The sequence below is a fragment of the Salvia splendens genome, chromosome 8 (genome assembly GCF_004379255.2).
Source record: "Salvia splendens isolate huo1 chromosome 8, SspV2, whole genome shotgun sequence".
Taxonomy (NCBI): Eukaryota; Viridiplantae; Streptophyta; class Magnoliopsida; order Lamiales; family Lamiaceae; genus Salvia; species Salvia splendens.
Genome location: NC_056039.1, coordinates 4,410,449 through 4,431,283, shown reverse-complemented (window position 1 = coordinate 4,431,283; position 20,835 = coordinate 4,410,449). Strand labels below are relative to the sequence as shown.

Below are 20,835 nucleotides of genomic sequence, written 5' to 3'. Positions count from 1 at the left end.
ATTTGAATCACCATCACATGTCTCGGTCTAACTTTATGTCGTCAAAAATTCGTTGATTTTAAAATTTTTGGGTTTTAAGTGTAAATCACTTGACGTAAGCTCTATTGTTCGATAGCAGTCAGCTCATATGAATTGACTAAAAAGAACGGTGCATTTTCACTATTTGTAAGCACATATGTTAAATATATTGAGATTTTGTGTTTTTCTCCGTCCTCTTTTACAATTGATACCTCATAATTTGTTTTTAGATAATGCTGCAGAGATAATTAGATAACAGGATTCATCATTCACGCATGGATTATTGTAATCGAATAATGTATTCTGCAAACAGTCAATTACCCTTTTTTTCAAGTTGAAATATCAATTTGATAAAACAATTATATAGCGCGGGGAAGTAATTTTATGTCACAAAGGACATAAACATTAAAAATCTTCAATTCTTCTCGTATATCGACTTGGTGATTATCTTATCTCATTTATATACTTAATACTAGTAATTTTTCCTATAAAGCCTTTTAAGTAGGTGAGTGGTCACTTATTATGTATGGTATCAGGATGGTCCAAATCAATATGAATCTCTATTGTTTACACATGTCTGATGTCCATTATGGCGTGTATGTGCATTCTGGCTCACACCTGCAATGATGTGTTGAAAACTTTTATTTTTGTCCTACTGTCGACTTGGTGATGATAATTTGAGTTGTCCATTTATTTAATAATAAATGCTAATAACACTTTATCCAAAAACATTATACAGAAGCTAAAGTAATTTTAGGGGAGATGATCACCTATAACATCTGCTACTACATACATTTCCTACTCTTACATCACATATAACATCTCTTATAACATCACTTATATTTGTGTATGTAGTAGGAGATGTTATAGGTGATCATCGTTGAAAATAAAAAAGTTAAATTCAACAAAATATCAACTGTGCTTGTGCATTACAAACGCTCTATATATGACCCCATTCGTTTCAAAAGCAACACCAAAATTGTGCATAGAATAAACGCATCGCTAAAGATGTGGAGCAAAAAAGTCTGCTTTTGCTTCACAATCTGTAAAGCTAAAAAGAAGAAATCCGACGGCGACGAAGAATCAAGCTCAGCTGGCAAAAGAGGACACCGGAAGCGTAGCGGCGGAGGATCGGTGCCTGGCGACGATAGCCGTGCTGGATTTGACGGAAGTGGAGCCACCGCAGCTGGAGCAGGCGCTGCCGTGGCCGCTGGATCTGCAGCTGCAGCGGTTGCTGCCGCTCACCACGCGTCCGAGATGGAAGGTAGTGCTCACGGTCACGGTGGCGCCGAAGGTTGCGGCGGCGACGGTTAGTGGCCGGTGTTTGGCGTTTGTTTGAGCAGGTTTTGCTAACGTTGGAGTTCCTTGCAATTTTTTCCTTTTACTTTTAATTATTGGAAGTTTCGAGTGATTGTACGCGTGAGTTATTATTCGAAGTTGTTTGATAGATTTTGCATCTCTTTATTCCATGGTGAAACTCCTATTGATGGTGCTTTTCTAAGTACAAGAATATGATTCCATTTTGTTTATTTTATTCATTTTATATCTGCATAAATAAGATCACGATTCCAAAATTATTTGCTTCTATTTAATAGAGTTAAAGATTCTCATTCATCTAAAATTTATAATGAAAAACACTCCCCATATACATTTGTAATGAAACATTAAAAGGGTTGGCAATTGAAACTATAAATAAATTATAATTATCTCATATCGGTGTAAATAGAAAACTAAAACTACTATATAAGTCTATCAACTACTCTTTTTAATACTATTTGGTTTTAGGATGTAACCCATTAAATTCTAACATGGTATCATAACTGATCACTGAACATGGGGGCAAATTTAACCTAAAAACATGACTTGACAATATATATGAACTAAAGAGCCAAATTTAACACATAAACTAACAATGACTTACCCAACAATGAAAAACTTATTTCTGAATGCATGATCATCCTCATGACAGCAAATTATGCGTTCTCACACACAAACAATTCAAATTGCCTGCAATAATAATTGAAATTAGATTGGAAATTTTATTGCGGTTATTTTTAATTAACCAGCTAAACTATTGTCTAATTAATTCCATTTCGTCTCCTAATATAACCTAATGAAAATCAAGATAGGTCACAAGTTAGTTAAAGTTAGATTCAACGAAGTGTGTTGATAAATACTACCACATGGTAGATATAAAATGCAAACTTATATGTATATCGTACAAACTTCAAATTGTGATCTGGACCATTAAAAAATATCAACATATGACAAAATAGTAGCAACAGAAAATGTCAACACAACATCAACCGTTGACACTTTGTTGACATTTTCTGGTGCTACTATTTTATCATATGTTGACATTTTTTAATGATCCAGATCATAGTTTGGAGTTTGTACAATATTTAGAGTTTTCATTTAATTTCATTCCTACTACCACATAACAATCCCCTATTAAACTTCACATATATTCATTTTGGGATGTCCATTTTAAAATGTTCAATTTTATTTTACTATCTTCAATAAATAGACTTTACATTTTACAAATTCATTTAATTCATATTTTGTTATAAAATTAATATATAAAAATATGATTTATATTTCAATAATTTTTCCACAAACATTCTTTAGTGGAATAGTAATTTTTTTAAATAGAGTATTACATTAAAATGAGATATTGAACAGGGAATGAAGGGAGTATATATAAAATAAACAACTTTATGCATGACCTTGGAAATTGGAATGCTCATGTAATACAGATTTTACAGATAAAAAATGAGCACACATCCGATATTTAAGGATAAAAAATCTAAATGTATGCATAAATATGTGGAATTGTGTGGCAATCTGATCATTCTCTTGAAAGTTTATTCTCGAATGATATTTTAGTAGTCATTAGAGAAATGCGTCTCATGATATCTGAATTGATACGAAAACGCCTATTATAATTGTACTGAGTTTCAACGTTAGACCTGAATCAGTGAATCTGCATAATTTGTGCCTTAAATATAATGACACAATTTAATCATTCTTAAATATTGATGGATATTAATATTGATATAATTAGTTGTCGTGCCTACGCCATACGATTACTCAGAAATCATCTTTTACATTATTTTGGGAAAGTATTATTGGAAATAGAATCGAACACGTGATCTAAGTAATAAGAAAGAAGTGCAATACCATTGGACCATTGTGATAACTTTGACATTGGTTACTCTCAAATAATAATTATTACAGAATTTTGGGGTATGCTTGTCCTTAATTGGCTCTGCCAGTGCTTAACAACCACTCACAAATCCATTTATGCGCCTTAGAGCATCCACATCCATGGACCCGAACCCATTTTTATTTATTTTTTACTCCCTGCTCTTCCGCAAGAGCACAACACCCACATTCATGCTCTTCCGCAAGAAGACGGCAAAAGCATGCTCAATGATCCCACCATTCTATTATTCAATTTTATTACTTCAATTACTAAAAATATTTCCACAATATTAAAATGCATTCAAATACCTGAAATACTATTACAAGTTACTAAAAATTTCAAAATTACATAATTAAAATCCTAAAAAATTAAAATTACATAATTAAATCTTAAAAATTGAGATTGAGAGAGTTGTTTGGTGTAGTGTGATTTTTGTGTTGAAATAGAGGTATTTATAGATGAAAGTGTGAATTTTGGGGTTAAAATAATGAAAATATAAATTAAAAGTGTGGAGAAAATGGATATATTTTATTGGGAAGTGAGAAAATATTTTTTAAAATTAAATCTGAATTTTTCAGCTTTTTTCGAATTTAAAACAAAAAAATGATAAACCACGGCCAATCAGAGCATGCCACGGCGGCTGCTCGTGCTGTTGCTATTGAGCAGGACTGTGCCATCGGCAAGAGCACTACGGCGAGCAGGGTGTTGGTCGTGTCGTCGGCACGACGCCTGCTCTTAGCTAAGAGCACCGATGCAGATGCTCCTAACCTCAGATGTGTTTTAAACTTTAATATAGTCAGAGCATCCACAATGGCTTTCGCCCAGTAATAGCCCAGCCATAGCCCAGCCACAAACTCCTCCTGCTACATCATCAGCACTAAAAATCCTTCTGCCACATCATCAGGACAAGCAAATAGCCCAACAATAGCCTAGCAATAGCCTAGCCACATCACTCAAAATTATATAAGCTGAATAATTGACAATCACACAAAATACGGAATTAAATTGATGACACAGATACGGGAAAATCCAATAATTTTATTTAAATTAAAAAAAAATACATTTAAAAAAATTACATAATAAAAAAAACTAACGTCGTGCAGTCCTCCGCGCCCACAACTCTTCAATTAAATCCTTTTGGAGTCGAATATGAGCATCCGTTTAGCGCATGTCGGCATGTGCTTGGAGGAGGTCGGCTTCATCGTGCGGGACCCCACTTCGTACGTTGGGGGCGGCCATGCCGTGGCTTGGACCGGCTTCATTATCGTCGTTGGCCTAACTAGTCAGTTGTACACCTTCATCTTCGACAATCATGTTGTGCATGATAATACAGGCGTACATCATATCAACAATGCAGTCGATATGCCACAAACGCGTTGGACCCCTAATTGCCGCCCATCGAGACTGGAGCACACCAAATGCGCGCTCCACGTCCTTGCGCGCCGACTCCTGTCGTTCCGCAAAGTACTCTCATCTGATGCGCATCTGATTGTCTTCACAAAGACGGGCCACCTAGGGTATATCCCATCCGCCAAGTAGTAGCCCATATCATGTCGGTTGCCGTTGGCGACAAAACTAATGGCCGGACCGACGCCCTGGCACTGCTCGTTGAAAAGGGGCGACGAGTTGAGGACGTTGAGGTCGTTGTTCGACCCTGCTATCCTAAAATACACATGCTAAATCCACAGCCGGTAGTCAGCTACGGCCTCGAGGATCATCGTGGGATTCTTTCCCTTGTAGCCGGTCGTGTAGAACCCCTTCCAGGCAGTGGGACAGTTCTTCCACTCCCAATGCATACAATCTATGCTGCCTAACATACCCGAGAACCCATGCTTCTCCCTGTGCATCTGCATCAGATCCTGGCAGTCTTCAGGGGTAGGGCTTCGAAGGTACTGATCACGGAAAATTTCAATCACGCCCTGACAGAAATACTTCACACATTCAAGGGCAGTCGTCTCACCGATGTGGAGGTACTCGTCCCACATGTCTGCCGCGCCTCCATAGGCCAACTGCCTGATTGCCGCAGTGCACTTTTGAATAGGTGTGTGGTCGGGTATGCCAGCCGCATCGTGCCTGAAGCGGAAAACAGATATCGATGCTCCAAGGCGTTAACAATACACATAAACAGGGCTCTGCTCATCCTAAAACGGCGCCTGAAAAGGTTGGTGTTGAACCGCGGCTCCTGTGCAAAGTAGTCTTCGTATAGGCGCTAATGTGCAGCTACGTGATCACGTTCAATCATTGTTCGGCGGTGGCCAACTGGTCGTGGTCGAGGTCGAGGTACCGCCGGCTGCAAGGCCTCTGCATCAGCCGATCAATCACGGTTCGTATAGGCCTCTAACGCTTCGTTCATTCGACGTTCGTACTCCTCAGTATCCCCAACACTACCACCACTACTACCACCAACGTTGCTCATTTCCCGTTGTTGATCTTGTACAGAAATTAAGATAGAGAGAGTACTCGTTAAAACAAGTAGTGCGAATGAAAATGACGTGCAAAGCGCGTATATACAGTGTTTCGAAAATTAAAAAATAAATAAATAAATATATCTCTCGCCGGTCCGGAGCCCACAATGGCGGCGAGCGGACCGGCGAGCGCATCGCCCAACGCTCGCGGATCGGCGTGCGCTCGCCGATTTTTTCGCCGAAATGGCGCTCGGCGGTTACAATGGTTCGACAAGCGAACCGGCGAGTGCCGGAGATCGGCTAGCCGGTCCGCTCACCGCCATCGTGGATGCTGTCATAATTTTAATCAAAGCTTCAATATTCAGCTCAACTTCTTCCGAATAAATTTAAAACAAAAACTAACTTTAGTCACGTCGCAATCATGATAGTTCAGATCATGAATTCCTTAAAGCCCAACATTGACGGTAATCGTGTAATCATTATCAATTTTTAACAATCATACAGCCTAAAGTCGAATAAAAAATGAAATAAAAACACAAGGCCTAAATTTGAAACAAACGGTTAAATAAACCACATCATTACTGATGCGTATGAATCCACGTTACATAAACTATTTACAGATTTGCACTCACCCCCACTTTTGTCGTTTTCTTTTTGGTAGATCCCATTGATTGAGACATTAATCCTCAATTTGAATAACATATAGTAAATCAAAGGCTCGAAATTTCACCATTCACTAAACTAATTTAACGCCTCTTAAATGTTTGTTACTAGGGACGTAGCCAATAAATTAGTAGTTCCGGATTCTGAAACTGGATTGAATCTGTTGAATCAATATGTATTTTCTAATTTTTAGTTCAGTTGGTGAAAAATGGTTATAATTTCAAAAATGAAAATGGTCGAATTTATAATAAATACTAACATGATTAATTGACTTTCACTAAAATCGACCAACATTGTTGTAATTAGAATATGCCTTTCTTAAGTTTACTAGTACAATACATTTTATTCTCTAAGCAACTAAAATCTTGATAGAGCATAAGCTTTTACAAGATTTATGTAAAGTAAATTTAGTGCACTTAAAATGTTTGTCACTAGGGATACTGCCCAAAAAAAATGGCAGTTCCAAAATTTGAAACCGGATCAAATCGGTTGAATTAGTGTGCTAATTTTAGTTTAGTCGGTGAAAAACGGTTATAGTTTAAAAGACTTAAATGGTTGGTTCGAATTTACGACAAAATAACATGATTTATTGAGAGAAAAATGAAAATATTTACTAACTCGATGTCAATATGAGCTACATTTTGTCATTTTAGTACGTCTCACAATAAGAGTCACTTTTCACCTTTACCAAAAATGTTAAGTAGATCTTATATTCCACTAATTTACTTCACTCATATTTTATTATAAAATTAATATAAAAAATAAATCTTATATTTTACTAATTTTTCTAACATATATATATTTTTAAAATCCGTACCCAGACCAAACGTGACTCATGTGATGAGACTCAGTAGCATATTCCACACCGTTAGAGCATCATTAACGCAACAGGTCGGGCCGCAAATCGCGAGTCCCGGCCCGAGACGCGAGTTGGACGGGAGGAAGTTCTGGACCAGGCCGGTCCCGGGGTCCGGCCTGGCGGGTGATGGAGCTTCCGGTTGGAGGGGGTTCGAGCAGCTACTGTTCACCAATTTCTGAATTTTTATGCATTTGGAAGAGGAAGAAGACGGAGAGGGAGATGGGAGAGATTTTTTTGCACTTTTTTTTTAAAAAAATTAAATATTTTTTTGCACTTTTTTTTAATATTCTAATTTTTTTTATATTTTTTAGTTTATAATTTATTATTTTTGTATTAAAAATGAATTTGTTGTTATAATTGCTCAACGTATTCTATTTTACGAGTAAAATAAGTTAGAGTTGTGAATAGTGTCATTTATTAGTTGCGGCCCGGGTTAGAGCCTATATGGTTAGAGCAGTTGTAGCCCGGGACTCAAATTTAGGGGAATGATGACGTGGAGGGGACTTGGGGCCTGAATACAAGACGAAGTTAATGATGCCCTTAGGGCATCGTTAACGCGGATGGTCGGGCCGCAAATGGCGAGGCCCGGCCCGGCACAAGTGATGGAGGGTGTGAAGTTCCGGCCCAGGCCGGTCCCGGGGTCCGACCCGTCCTCGCGTTAGATCTCCCGGGGCCGCTACTGTTCACGATTTCTGAATTTTTAATTTGGAAGAGGAAGAAGATGAAGAAGGAGAGGGAGGGGGAGGAAGAAGAACGAGGAAGCGGAAGAAGATGGAGAGGGAAAGGGGTCGGGATTTTTGCACTTTTTTTTGCACTTTTTTTAATTTTATTTGCACTTTTTTTTATTCAAATTTTTTTATATTTTTAGTGTATAATTTATTATTTTTGTATTAAAAATGAATTTCTCGTGTTATAATTGCTCAACGTATTCTATTTTATAAGTAACATAAGTTGGAGTTGTGAATAGTGTCATTTATTAGTTGCGGCCAGGGTTGTGGTCTGCAGGGTTAAAGTAGTTGGAGTCTGGGCCGCAACTGTTGCGAGCCGTAGTTATTGATGCTCTTATAGCCTAGAGGGCAGTTGCGGGCCGGAGTTATTGATGCTCTTATAGCCTAGAGGGCTGTCGTTTTCAGAACCAGAAAGTTCTTCCCTGCCTTTTAATTTTGCTGATTTTTATCGCGCTCGCTAGCTGACGTGTATCAAACAAACCCAGCTATAATAATTTAATCGCAAACACACACATTCACATATCTGGTGCAGTGCAGATATATAAAGAGAGCTCTCCGTGACAGACTGTCGTTTCCCTACTCTCTCTCTCTCGCTCTCTATCATACACTCATCGCTCATCTCCATCGACACTCGCCCACTGTCTCTGGTGTTTTCTTCGCGGAGATCAAGTCAGAAGCTGCGGCGCATTCGCCATGGCGTCCGTCGTCGACTCCGCCTGGACTGTAATGAATTCGATTTAATCATCTGATGTGCCCTAGATTAGCGTCACTGTGGCTCAAATTATTGGTTGATTGCGTCGGATTCGTTGTTTTTGTCGTCGGATCTGTTTTCTGATTGCTAGTTATGTTTTTTTTGCATATCTAACATTTTCATTTTGAGATTCGGTTTGTCGTGCCTGAGTGCTTTTTTGCTGTACTGTTGTGATTTGCCTTTTAATTCGCTGTCATACTTATCTGGTTCTCGACGATCTTGAGCTGAGAAGAGTGATGTCCGTGATTGATGCATGTAAGATGTGGATGATTTTTCAGATGATGTATATATATTCTTTTTATTTATGTATTGGATTGTTTTTTCTCGTGACATTTAACCTGGATAAAAAGGCAGTGTTTCGTAATGAAGTTCGCACTGATTGGAATATCAAATAACAAAAACTTCTTGTTGATAGACTCGGTATTATAGAACAAGTGAATCAGGTCTTTAGGGGTATGCTGAAACATCTATCTACTTTGGCACCTCCAAAAGTTTGCTGAAGTGTGAATAATATGGGGCTGGGTATTGGAGGTTTTGTTTGAGATGAAAAAATATGCCATATCCACAATAGGACAGTTATAACTGTTTCCCAGTGCCTAATGAACCGGAGTAATGTTCCTGGGCTAAGTAAATGAGAATTAGTGAACATGTTATACTCTACCGGTGTCAAATTCTGCATACGAATAATGTTAGTTGGGTTTTACAAACAATCGAAAACAATTGAAATGACACCTAGTTTATATTCCATAAAGGAAATCATAAAAGCATTTAAGAGGAGAAAATCACGATGGAGCTTTGCTTCAAGGTGGCCTGTGTTGATTGTTTGACTCCCCTTCTTCAAGTACACTTTAATATTTTTGTGGCTACACACTAACTTGACGTGGTTGAATAATGTCCTTTTTATGCTAGTTTAGAACTTGGGAGGCTATTGGAGATGTACCTCATGGAGGAAATCTCTCAATAAGATTGATTTTTGTATTATCCCTTTATATACCATCCTGAAACTAAATAACTTCTGCATTATTGTATATTTTGTGCTTATCCTTGGGAGGAGAGAGAATCAAAGGTGGACTCTGAAAAATATGTATTCCAGTTTAGGACCTATAAGTAAATCTGATTGTTGCTATCATTTCTTGGGTTGTGTTAAGGCATGGGTTGTACATATATACAATTGTATTTGAAAGAGCTCATACTACTAATCTGAGTTTCAGCCAGATGTTGTTATGCATTGGAACGTAGTCTAACTTTTGAATTCTCAGTGTTATCCTTGACGAATACTGACCTGGTTTTACGCTCTTTATGGGTAATTTAATCATTAAAAGTATTCTTACTCCTTATTTTGATCTGCTGTTATATTTTGTTTTTGCAGTATCTCATAACCAATTTTAGTGACTTTCAACTGGCATGTCTTGGAAGTTTCTTTCTTCATGAGAGTGTATTCTTTTTGTCTGGACTTCCATTCATATTCTTGGAAAGGGCAGGATGGCTGAACCAATACAAAATTCAGGTTTAATCTAGTGACTTCATAGTTGAAAGTTTTTTTGTGAACATTGATTGTCTCTCAGTCATGCGTCCTGTGATACAAAACTCATTTAAAATTACGTAATCTAGTGACGAGGAATGAACTGAGAAATTTGTCAATCACTCACCTTGTGTTTTCTGTGAGCATTTTGCTACTCTGTGTCTGTTGTTTCGGTACCTTGAGAACTGGGGATTTTGGAGTAAAGATCTTAACCAGAACATTGCAGCATCCTCTTTCACTCAAAATAACTTGGTGGAAAATTAAAAAATATATAATTTTCATTTGTCTTTGATAATTGAAACTTTAGAGTATACTTGTTTTATGATGTAGTTGCTGCCATGTCACTGTAAAAGTTTCAGAAAATTTTCTGGTGAGAGGACAAGCAGAATATTAATAACATTCCCAAAGAGTTATTCATTTCTTATGATTGATCACAAATCTTTTGTTATTATTGGTCATTTTTCATTGTAATTCATAATAGTTTTCTTTGTCTAATGACTTCCATTCTACACCAATTTTCTGTCTCTAACTTAGAACAAATATATGAAATTGAAGAGCAAAGAGATAAATATTAATATTGTTGAAAAGGGGTATGGATGGAGGAGGAGAAGAGGTTGTGCAAATTTGTAATTACACGTAACTGTCAAGCATCCAAAATTTGCTTCCTGTTTTGACCCTCTTGCTTGTCTTACATTATCACATGGAAATTGGAATGCAATTATGATTATGAGATGCTTGTGGTGTCCGTGCAGACTAAAAACAACACAGTTGATGCTCAAGAGAAATGTATCACCAAGCTATTGCTCTATCATTTTTGTGTCAACCTACCTGTTATGATCTTGTCATATCCCGTCTTCAGATTTATGGGCATGCGAAGTACCCTTCCGTTGCCATCCTGGTATACTCAGGTTCTTTAGACTCTAATGCTTGAATTGGGCGGACTGGAAGTCTTTACTTAATTATGATAATCTTGGTCTGAACTAGTTTCAGACTTTAGCATGAACTGAACCTCGGTCGAACAATGATTTGTTGTTTCAGGTTCTTTATACTCTAATGCTTGAATTGGGCGGACTGGAAGTCTTTACTTAATTATGATAATCTTGGTCTGAAGTAGTTTCAGACTTTAGCATGATCTGAACCTCGGTTGAACAATGATTTGTTGTTTCTCTTCCAGATGCAATTCTTTTATGAAGATTCTGTGCTCACTGATTTCTTGATAATGAAATGATTAATGGTGCCTCTCTATTGTCAATTCTTTCAGAAATTATACTGATATGAACTGGAGAAGATGAGTAAAATCCAATATGAATTCAAATGAATCCAGTCACACATAGAATAATACACCATGGAAGGTTTAAATGCAGGAAGAATTAGAATGTGGTTCAGTTTAAATTGTAGTTGGGGTTGTGGGATGTCAATAAACTTCCTGTTTCCTTTAGATCAAGATAAGGAAAGAAACTCCAAAGTGGGAAAGATGTAGGGTGAAAATATAATTTATATTCTCTCTTTCAAAGAGAAAAGAAGAAACTCTGCTGCTGCCTGACTTCTCTCGTTATAGGTTGCCTTTACTTGCTGTTTATTCAGATACATGTTTCTGCAGGAAAGTGGTCTCAACTCAGGTTTTATTCTACTTCATCCTGGAGGATTTCGTATTCTACTGGGGACACCGGATTCTACATACAAAATGGCTTTACAAGCATGTCCACAGTGTCCATCATGAGTGAGTTAACATATAAACATTCTTTAATAAATAAATTCATTCCACTGGAAGTAAGAAGTACTATGATATTTTTATGCCAAAAGCATTCATATGCTCAATGCTTGTGCAGATATGCAACACCATTTGGATTGACTTCTGAATATGCTCACCCTGCTGAGATTTTATTTCTTGGATTTGCTACAATACTTGGTCCTGCAATCACGGGTCCCCACTTAATAACACTCTGGCTATGGATGGTTCTTAGAGTGCTTGAAACCGTGGAGGCACATTGTGGATACCATTTCCCATGGAGCCTCTCAAACTACTTACCTTTATATGGCGGGTTCGTATACTCGTATCTTTTCTCTTTTGAGTAACACGAGCCTTTATTATTTTTACCCTGTGTTTAAATTGTTTTAAGTTCATAATTCCTTTCTCGACTCCAGTGCTGATTTCCATGACTATCATCACCGACTGCTGTACACAAAGAGTGGCAACTACTCATCAACTTTTGTCTACATGGACTGGTGAGTTTTCTAACTCTCTGTTTTCTTATGTCCACTTCTAGAGTGCGTTCTCATCATATTGTAAATTCGTCATAAGATAAGAAAATTCTCTCATTTTCAATTCATCATATCTTTACACAATCATTTTCTATAAAGAAGAATGTCACATTTCTTATTCCTCAGTTCCCACTCCAATGAAAGATGATATCATTATCATGATCTATTGGTGTAATAATATTAACTCTCATTGGAGCGAAAAGGTGGAATAAGAAAGAGTGAAACTCTTCTTTGAAGAAAATGAGGGAAAAGAAAGGAGGAATTTAAAGCGAGAGAAATTTTCACATGATAGATTGACAACCAAAGAGAATGCACTTTTAGGAAATTGAATTTTCTACCATCATTTTGTGGCCTTTTTACAAATCAAAGTATTTGAATCCGAAAATTGCTACCAGTATTGTATTCTCAACCGCTGCTTCTAACCTATAAATTTGCAGGATATTCGGTACCGACACGGGTTATAGAAAGCTGAAGGCACTGAAAAGTGAAGGAGAAGAGATGGCTATGAAAGACATGTAATACCGACGACTGATCTTCGTTGGTTGCATCGTAACATGATAGATAGATTACAGTCTTGGAGCATCATCTTCAATTGTGGGATATGGTTCCAGATCATCTTGGTTGAAGATTGAATTTAGTTTTTTCTCTGTTTTTTATCAACAGTTTATGCTGTGTGGAATTAGGTTGTGGTTCGTTATGGATTTTTTGTGTCCTGCATATAACCCACATGAATGCAATTCCACCTTATTCTGAATCATCTATTCAACATTTCGACTGAATATTCAATTCAATTCAATTCATGCAAATTGTGAATCTTATGAAGGCTATGACGTTAGAATCTCGAAGGTCTGGTTGCACGTCACTCAGTTTCTTTTACATAATTTACATAAATTTTGGAGAAAAGCCGTTTACAGACATCCCACCATCAACACAGATTATCTGGCCGGTGACATATGACGATGCAGGTAGGCAAAGGAAAGCCACCACCGATGACACCTCAGTTGGATCTCCAAGCCTCCGCTTTGGGGTTCTGTCATATACTTCTTCCAAGTATTCTTTGTTGCTCAGAACCTATAGCACGAGAATGGTATCATAAACATAGGAAAAGACTGACACTGAAACACCAGAAGAAAAGTAAACGCAAAACGAAACCTACTTGCTCCACCATGAATGTCCGAATATACCATGGAGCAACTGCATTCACTCTAATGCTGTCACTTGCCCACTCACATGCTAGGTTCTTTGTGAGCTGGTTGATTGCACCTAGACACAGAACACGATATGTTGCGGGTTAGATTAGTACTTAGCGTTTAACTCCAGCATGAATATCGAGACAAGTGAATATTACCTTTGGATGCTCCGTGGATTGACATGTTCTTCAATGATACGAAACCAGAGACTGAAGAGGTGAACACAACAGTTCCTGCAGACGAGGCTTTCAGTAGAGGATACGCAAGTTGGCATATGTGAAAAGCAGATCCGAAATTCGTTCCCATGACCAATGAGAATTCCTTGGATGTGAACTCAACCATAGGTTTCCGGATGTTTGTTCCAACGTTGTTTATCTACTGAAGCCATATACATAAAAGCAATATAAGGCTTGTGCAGAAACTGATTCACCACTAAGCCACATGTAATAATGGAGTGCTCATTTCAGTTGGAAGAAGAAGAGAAGAAGAAGGAAGCTCGGCTTTGAGCTCGGCTTTGAGTTCGGCTTTGAGCCGAGAAGACAGTTGGTCTTGAGCCGAGAAGCAAAGGAGTTCGGTTTGTGTACCGAGAAAGGAGTTCGGTTTGTGAACCGAGAAGGGAGCTCGGTTGTGAGCCGAAGAGAGTGCTCGGTTGTGAGCCGAAAAGAAAGTTCGGTCTTGAGTCAAGAATAGAGTTCGTCTTGAGCCGAGAAAGAAGAAGCAACAGTTCGGTCTTGAACCGAGAAGGAAGTTCGGCCTAGAGAAACTAGCCGTTGGAGCAGCAGTTAGTTAGCCGAGATGTAGCAGTTATTCTTCTTGCTTTCTTGATTCTTCTTGTAGTTAGTTAGTAGCAGTTGCTACTTGATTGTAGAGCTTTAAATAGCTCAAAACCATGTACGTAGTGAGTAGTGAAAATCAATAAAGAGTTTTCAAGTTTTCTCTCCAAGATTACCATCTTCGATACTCTAAGTGTGAGTGTGTGTTCTTCTGCATTGTGAGTTATCATACAACTGTGAGTGTGTGTGTGATTCACCTGAGTGTGTGAAAGTCTTGTGCGTATTGAATCCCAACAAGTGGCGCCGTCTGTGGGAAGGGGATATTGAAGCTGATTTGCAGAGGATCAAACGGTTTCAGAGATGGCAGCAAGGCTTGATGCAGAAAAGTTCACAGGCAAGAATGATTATAGCCTGTGGAAGATGAAGATGAAGGCGGTCTTGATTCAACAAGGCTTGGCCGCAGTTCTTGCAAATACTGAAGAGAAAGGAAAGGCTCCAATGCTTGATGATAAAGCTCAGGCAAAGATGGAGGAGATGCAGCTCAAGGCACATTCTGCAGTGATTCTGTGCCTTGGAGATAAGGTCTTGAGGGAAGTTCAAGAAGCCAAGACTGCGGTGGAGATCTTGAACAGGTTAGATGAAGTTTACCTGGCAAAATCTTTGGCTAACCGGCTGTATCTCAAGAAGAGGCTCTATGCCTATAGTTTTTCTGGTGAAAAATCTATCATAGAGCAGTTGGAGGAGTTCAATAAGATCATTGATGATCTGGGCTCTGTGGATGTTAAAATTTCAGATGAAGACAAGGCCATTCTTACATTGAATGCCTTGCCTAGCTCGTATGACCAGTTGAGTGATGCAATTATCTATGGCAGAGATAAGCCTATCACCTATGCAGAAGTCTACTCGGCCTTGATGGCTAAGGAACTCCAGAAGACTACCAGCAGAGGCTCTGCAAGCTCCAATGTTCAAGCTGCAGAGGCCTTGAATGTGAAGAAGTTCAAAAAACAGAACTTCAAGAAAAAGTTTGAGGGCTCTAAACCCTCAAGTTCTGATGCTCAGAAGGAAACCAGAGCATGTTTTTGGTGCAAGAAACCAGGGCACTTGAAGAAGGACTGCCATGCCTGGAAGAGAAAACTAGCCTCTGAGGGCCACAACACTTCTGATTGTGTAGAGAGTACTGATCCCCTTGCTCAACTCATGAATGTCAGTGATAATGGGATCAGTCACAGGTGGATAATGGACTCAGGGTGCAGCTTCCATATGTGCCCCAACAAATCTTGGTTTCATGATCTTCAGGAAGCATCAGGGACTGTAGTTCTTGGAAATAACCATGTGTGTCAGATCAAAGGGATAGGGAAAGTGAAGCTAAGTTTGCAAGATGGCTCTATAAAGATCCTAACTGGGGTGAGGTATATTCCGGAAGTGAAAAGAAATCTCATCTCATTGGGAATGTTGGAGGAGAAAGGGTTCACCATATTGATGAGTCAGGGAAAGATGCTTGTGAAATCTGGGAATGCAGTGATGATGGAGGCTGACAGAGAGCACATTCTCTATTATCTGAAGGCTAAGGCTGTTGATGGAGAAAGCAATGCAGTGTCAGATGATTCCATAATGCTATGGCACAAGAGATTGGGCCATCCAGCAGAAGGAAGCTTGAAAGAACTCATCAAGAAGGGCCTGATCTCTGGAGATTTCAACAAGATGGACCCCTGTGAGCAGTGTATACTTGGAAAAGTAAAGAAGGCACCCTATCCTACAGGTATTCACTCTTCTACAGCCCCATTAGACTACATACATAGTGATCTCTGGGGCCCTTCACCTGTAAGCTCAATTGGTGGTGGGAAATACTACCTTGCTATTATTGATGACTACACTAGGAAACTGTGGGTGTACATACTGAAAGAAAAATCAGAGACATTCACAAAATTCAAGATATGGTGTAAAGAGGTGGAGCTAGAGAAGGGAAGGAGTGTTAAATGCCTAAGAACTGACAATGGTTTGGAATTCTTGTCTACTGAGTTTGATCTGTTTTGCAAAGAGAAGGGTATGAAGAGGCACCGCACTGTTCCTGGTAACCCCCAGCAAAATGGTGTTGTGGAGAGGATGAATAGGACTATCCTAGAGAGAGTAAGGTGCTTGTTACTCAGTTCTGGTCTGAGCAACAGATTTTGGGGAGAGGCTGTGTATACAGCAGCCTATCTCATCAATAAGTGTCCATCTACTGCCCTTAAGTCTGAGACTCCTGATTACATGTGGTATGGAGCCCATAGTGACTACTCAAAATACAAGGTGTTTGGGTGCGCAGCCTATGCTCATGCTAGGCAAAGTAAGCTTGAGGCTAGGGCTCTGAAATGCATATTGCTGGGGTATCAGAGGGGTGTTAAGGGGTATAGGCTCTGGTGCATTGAGCCTGGTAGGCAGAAGGTGGTGGTGAGTAGGGATGTTGTGTTCTTGGAGGATCAGATGCCATACTTAAAAAGGAAGCTGGACTCCAATGAAGTTGAGAGTGATTTCCTCAAGGTGGAGCCAGTGGGACTTTGCCAAGGAGCAGGTGGAGCCTCTGACTCAGAAAGTGAGTCTGAACCAGAGGATGATGGTGCTCTAGCTCGAGGTAGAAAAAATGATGAGCCTACAGCAGATTCTGCCAGAGAGTACCAGATAGCAAGAGATAGAGGCAGAAGAAATACAAGACCACCTGAAAGGTTTTCTGATGTGGTCTACTATGCACTTTGTGCTGCTGAGAGCATTGATATTGCAGATCCTCTCACATATAAAGAAGCCATGAAGAGTAAAGACAGAGAAAGGTGGATTGAAGCCATGAATGAGGAAATGGAATCTTTACTCAAGAACAAAACATGGATTTTGGTGGATAAATCCAGACTGACTACAGATGGAAAAGAAAGGAGGCTGATCAGTTGTAAGTGGTTGTTTAAGAAAAAGATTGAGACCACTGATAAAGATAGAATCAGATTCAAGGCAAGGCTGGTGGCTAGGGGCTTCACACAGCAAGAAGGAATTGATTTCAATGAAGTATTTGCTCCAGTTGTTAAGCACACTTCGATTAGGATCTTGTTGGCAGTTGTGAACCAGCTAGACTGGGAGCTACAACAGCTTGATGTGAAGACAGCCTTCCTCAATGGGGATCTAGAGGAGACTATCTTTATGGAACAGCCAGAGGGCTATGTGAAGACTGGAGAAGAAGGCAAGGTGTGCCTGTTACAGAAAAGTCTTTATGGACTTAAGCAAAGTCCTAGACAGTGGAATAAGAAGTTTGATGCACAGATGAAGAAGATTGGCTTCTCCAAGTCAGAATATGATGATTGTATTTACATCAAGAAGGCAGGCAGGACTCCCATTGCCTACCTATTACTCTATGTGGATGATATGCTACTTGCAGGCCCTTCTATGACAGAAATTCAGAAAGTTAAACAAGATCTGAAGTCGAGCTTTGAAATGAAGGATCTAGGAGAGTCAAGGAAGATCCTAGGCATACATATTCAGAGAGATAGAGGCTGCAAGAAGCTGTGGATGCTGCAAACTGATTATATTGACAAAGTTATGCAGAGATTCAGAATGGAGAATGCTAAACCTGCCTCAACACCCTTGTCCCAGAGTTTCAGATTATCAAAGGAACAAGCTCCTAAAACTAAGCAAGAGGCTGATGAGATGGAGGCTATCCCTTATGCTAGTGTTGTTGGGAGTATCATGTACACTATGATTTGTACAAGACCAGATCTTGCTCATGCTATCTCAGTGACTAGCAGATACATGGCAGACCCGGGGAAGGAGCATTGGAATGCTCTTAAATGGATATTGAGGTACATGAAGTCAACTAAGGACTGGGGGATTGTGTTCAATGGCTGGGAAGGTGGATCTGAGGAGGTTGTGCAGGGGTATTGTGATGCAGACTATGCTGCAAATCTGGACACCAGAAAGTCTCAAACAGGTTATTTGTTCACCATGTTTGGAACTGTGATCAGTTGGAAATCAGGTCTGCAGAGTGTAGTTGCTCTCTCAACTACAGAATCAGAGTATATAGCTCTCACTGCAGCTGTACAGGAGAGCTTTTGGATCCAGGGAGTGATTTCTGATTTTGGTTTTGACCAAGAAACAATGGTGATTCATTGTGACAGCAGCTCAGCTATATGCTTGGCTAAACATCCGGGTTTCCATGAAAGGAGCAAGCATATAGACATAAAGTTGCACTTTATTAGAGATGAGATTGAAAGGGGAAGGGTGAAGGTGGTTAAGATTAACACCTTGCACAATCCGGCAGATATGCTAACTAAATCTCTAAGTAGAGACAAGTTTGATCATTGCAAGAAGTTGATCAATGTTTGTGCGAGAACTGAGATGAGCCCTCAGGTGGAGAATTGTAATAATGGAGTGCTCATTTCAGTTGGAAGAAGAAGAGAAGAAGAAGGAAGCTCGGCTTTGAGCTCGGCTTTGAGTTCGGCTTTGAGCCGAGAAGACAGTTGGTCTTGAGCCGAGAAGCAAAGGAGTTCGGTTTGTGTACCGAGAAAGGAGTTCGGTTTGTGAACCGAGAAGGGAGCTCGGTTGTGAGCCGAAGAGAGTGCTCGGTTGTGAGCCGAAAAGAAAGTTCGGTCTTGAGTCAAGAATAGAGTTCGTCTTGAGCCGAGAAAGAAGAAGCAACAGTTCGGTCTTGAACCGAGAAGGAAGTTCGGCCTAGAGAAACTAGCCGTTGGAGCAGCAGTTAGTTAGCCGAGATGTAGCAGTTATTCTTCTTGCTTTCTTGATTCTTCTTGTAGTTAGTTAGTAGCAGTTGCTACTTGATTGTAGAGCTTTAAATAGCTCAAAACCATGTACGTAGTGAGTAGTGAAAATCAATAAAGAGTTTTCAAGTTTTCTCTCCAAGATTACCATCTTCGATACTCTAAGTGTGAGTGTGTGTTCTTCTGCATTGTGAGTTATCATACAACTGTGAGTGTGTGTGTGATTCACCTGAGTGTGTGAAAGTCTTGTGCGTATTGAATCCCAACACCACATGATACATTGATGCACGAGAAATGTCATCATCTCATTCATTCCATGTTCTAAAATGATACTATACGATTAACTTACAAGAATGTTGAGCTCCCCGTTGAACACAGAGCTAACATGATCGAGTAACCTTTCCCGGTCAGGTTCAGAAGATACATTGCACACTGAGCCTGTAACTCCAAGACCCTGATCTTTCCAGTCCCTCAGACTTCTCTCCAACTCATCTTCGTTCCTTGCACACGTGTGCACTGTGGCGCCAAGAGAAGCCAATTCCTCCACAATTGCATGCCTAGAAGGTCAAAATGGAAAGAACAAGAAGAAAAAGTCCGCATTAGATATTGCATCTTAAACATCAACGAAGGTGATACTGATATTGATAAGCAATGATGAGCACCGTGTTCCTCACTGCTTGATCCCATGCATTTGAATAAAGAACTAAGCAAAAATTATGCAGTCAAAGTCGAGCTACCATCTCAAGAATCAAAACTCACTAATGGAATCATGCTATCCAGTACAAGTATTTAAGTGAGCTGGGAGAGTAATAGTTTCAGCAAAACTACAATGTTTGAATCGTGTTATGTGATGTGTTTCAGCCTCGACTAGTCGACTCCCAAATGAATAGAAGTAGCAAACTACAGTAGCTGTAACTGAATTTCGCAAGTTAACAGAATCCCCACCTTAAGAGTATTTAAGTGAACTGGGAGAGTAAGAGTGTGAGCAAAACTGCAATGTTGGAATAGTGTTATGCGATGTGTTTCAGCCTCAACTAGTCGACTCACAACTGAATAGAAGAAGCAAACTACAGTAACTGCAACTGAACTTTGCAAGTTAGCAGAATCCCCACCTTCTTACTCCCTTGTTTAATCTAATCTCTTGTATGGTCTATTCTCTACTTAATTCTTCCTTTCAGTCATTTCTCGTCGAAATCTAATTCAGATTACACTCATCTTTTCACATAGCGTTAATGCGATTTTTAGCAGGGACATACAACAAACACATTTTTCAAAATTGAAAAATACAAAGGCAGAGCCATGAATTTGAATATGAATCTAAATCGTATAAGTTAAAACGAAACGAACGCACATCCAAAAATTGCTGAAGCAAAACAAAAGCGAAATTATTTGTGGATTGGAGCTAGCCATACCCGATTCCCCTGGTGCCTCCGGTGACGAGGGCGGTGGAGCCACGAAGAGACCAGCGTGAGGGTTTCGCGGCGGAGGCGGCCGTCGTGAAGCGCAACAGGCGGTGGCGTCCAAGTGAGGAGCCAGCTGACGTCGTGGATCTCGCATTGTAAAGTTTGACGGACGCGGCGGTGCCGAAGTAAATGGCCGGCGGCATGTTTCCTTTGTAATTATTCCGTGCTAAAAGTCTTGTGAATTTCGGTAGAGACGATATATATCATCCACCATAGGAAGGACACTTGGACTTCCCACCCCACTGCCATATTACTAAGATTTC

General features: G+C 39.6%; 2 protein-coding genes across 3 annotated transcripts; one reads left to right on the top strand and one right to left on the bottom strand.

Moving 5' to 3' along the window:
• Positions 1-8,388: 8,388 nt before the first annotated feature.
• On the top strand, positions 8,389-13,219 carry LOC121743358 (methylsterol monooxygenase 2-2-like). 2 transcript variants are annotated; one of them, XM_042136649.1, is made up of 7 exons: positions 8,389-8,601; positions 9,999-10,136; positions 10,904-11,049; positions 11,752-11,871; positions 11,981-12,193; positions 12,297-12,377; positions 12,851-13,219. In XM_042136649.1, the coding sequence occupies exons 1-7, from the start codon at positions 8,572-8,574 to the stop codon at positions 12,930-12,932; spliced, it is 810 nt and encodes a 269-aa protein (XP_041992583.1). In that variant the 5' UTR covers positions 8,389-8,571; the 3' UTR covers positions 12,933-13,219. The 2 variants fall into 2 exon arrangements, with proteins under 2 accessions (XP_041992583.1, XP_041992584.1); XM_042136650.1 differs by lacking the exon at positions 8,389-8,601 and adding an exon at positions 8,612-8,884.
• LOC121743357 (tropinone reductase homolog At2g29260, chloroplastic-like) lies at positions 13,182-20,755 on the bottom strand. The gene is made up of 5 exons (XM_042136648.1): positions 20,522-20,755; positions 19,459-19,666; positions 13,762-13,978; positions 13,570-13,676; positions 13,182-13,484 (listed from the first exon to the last, which is right to left on the bottom strand). The coding sequence occupies exons 1-5, from the start codon at positions 20,713-20,715 to the stop codon at positions 13,296-13,298; spliced, it is 915 nt and encodes a 304-aa protein (XP_041992582.1). The 5' UTR covers positions 20,716-20,755; the 3' UTR covers positions 13,182-13,295.
• Positions 20,756-20,835: the final 80 nt, after the last annotated feature.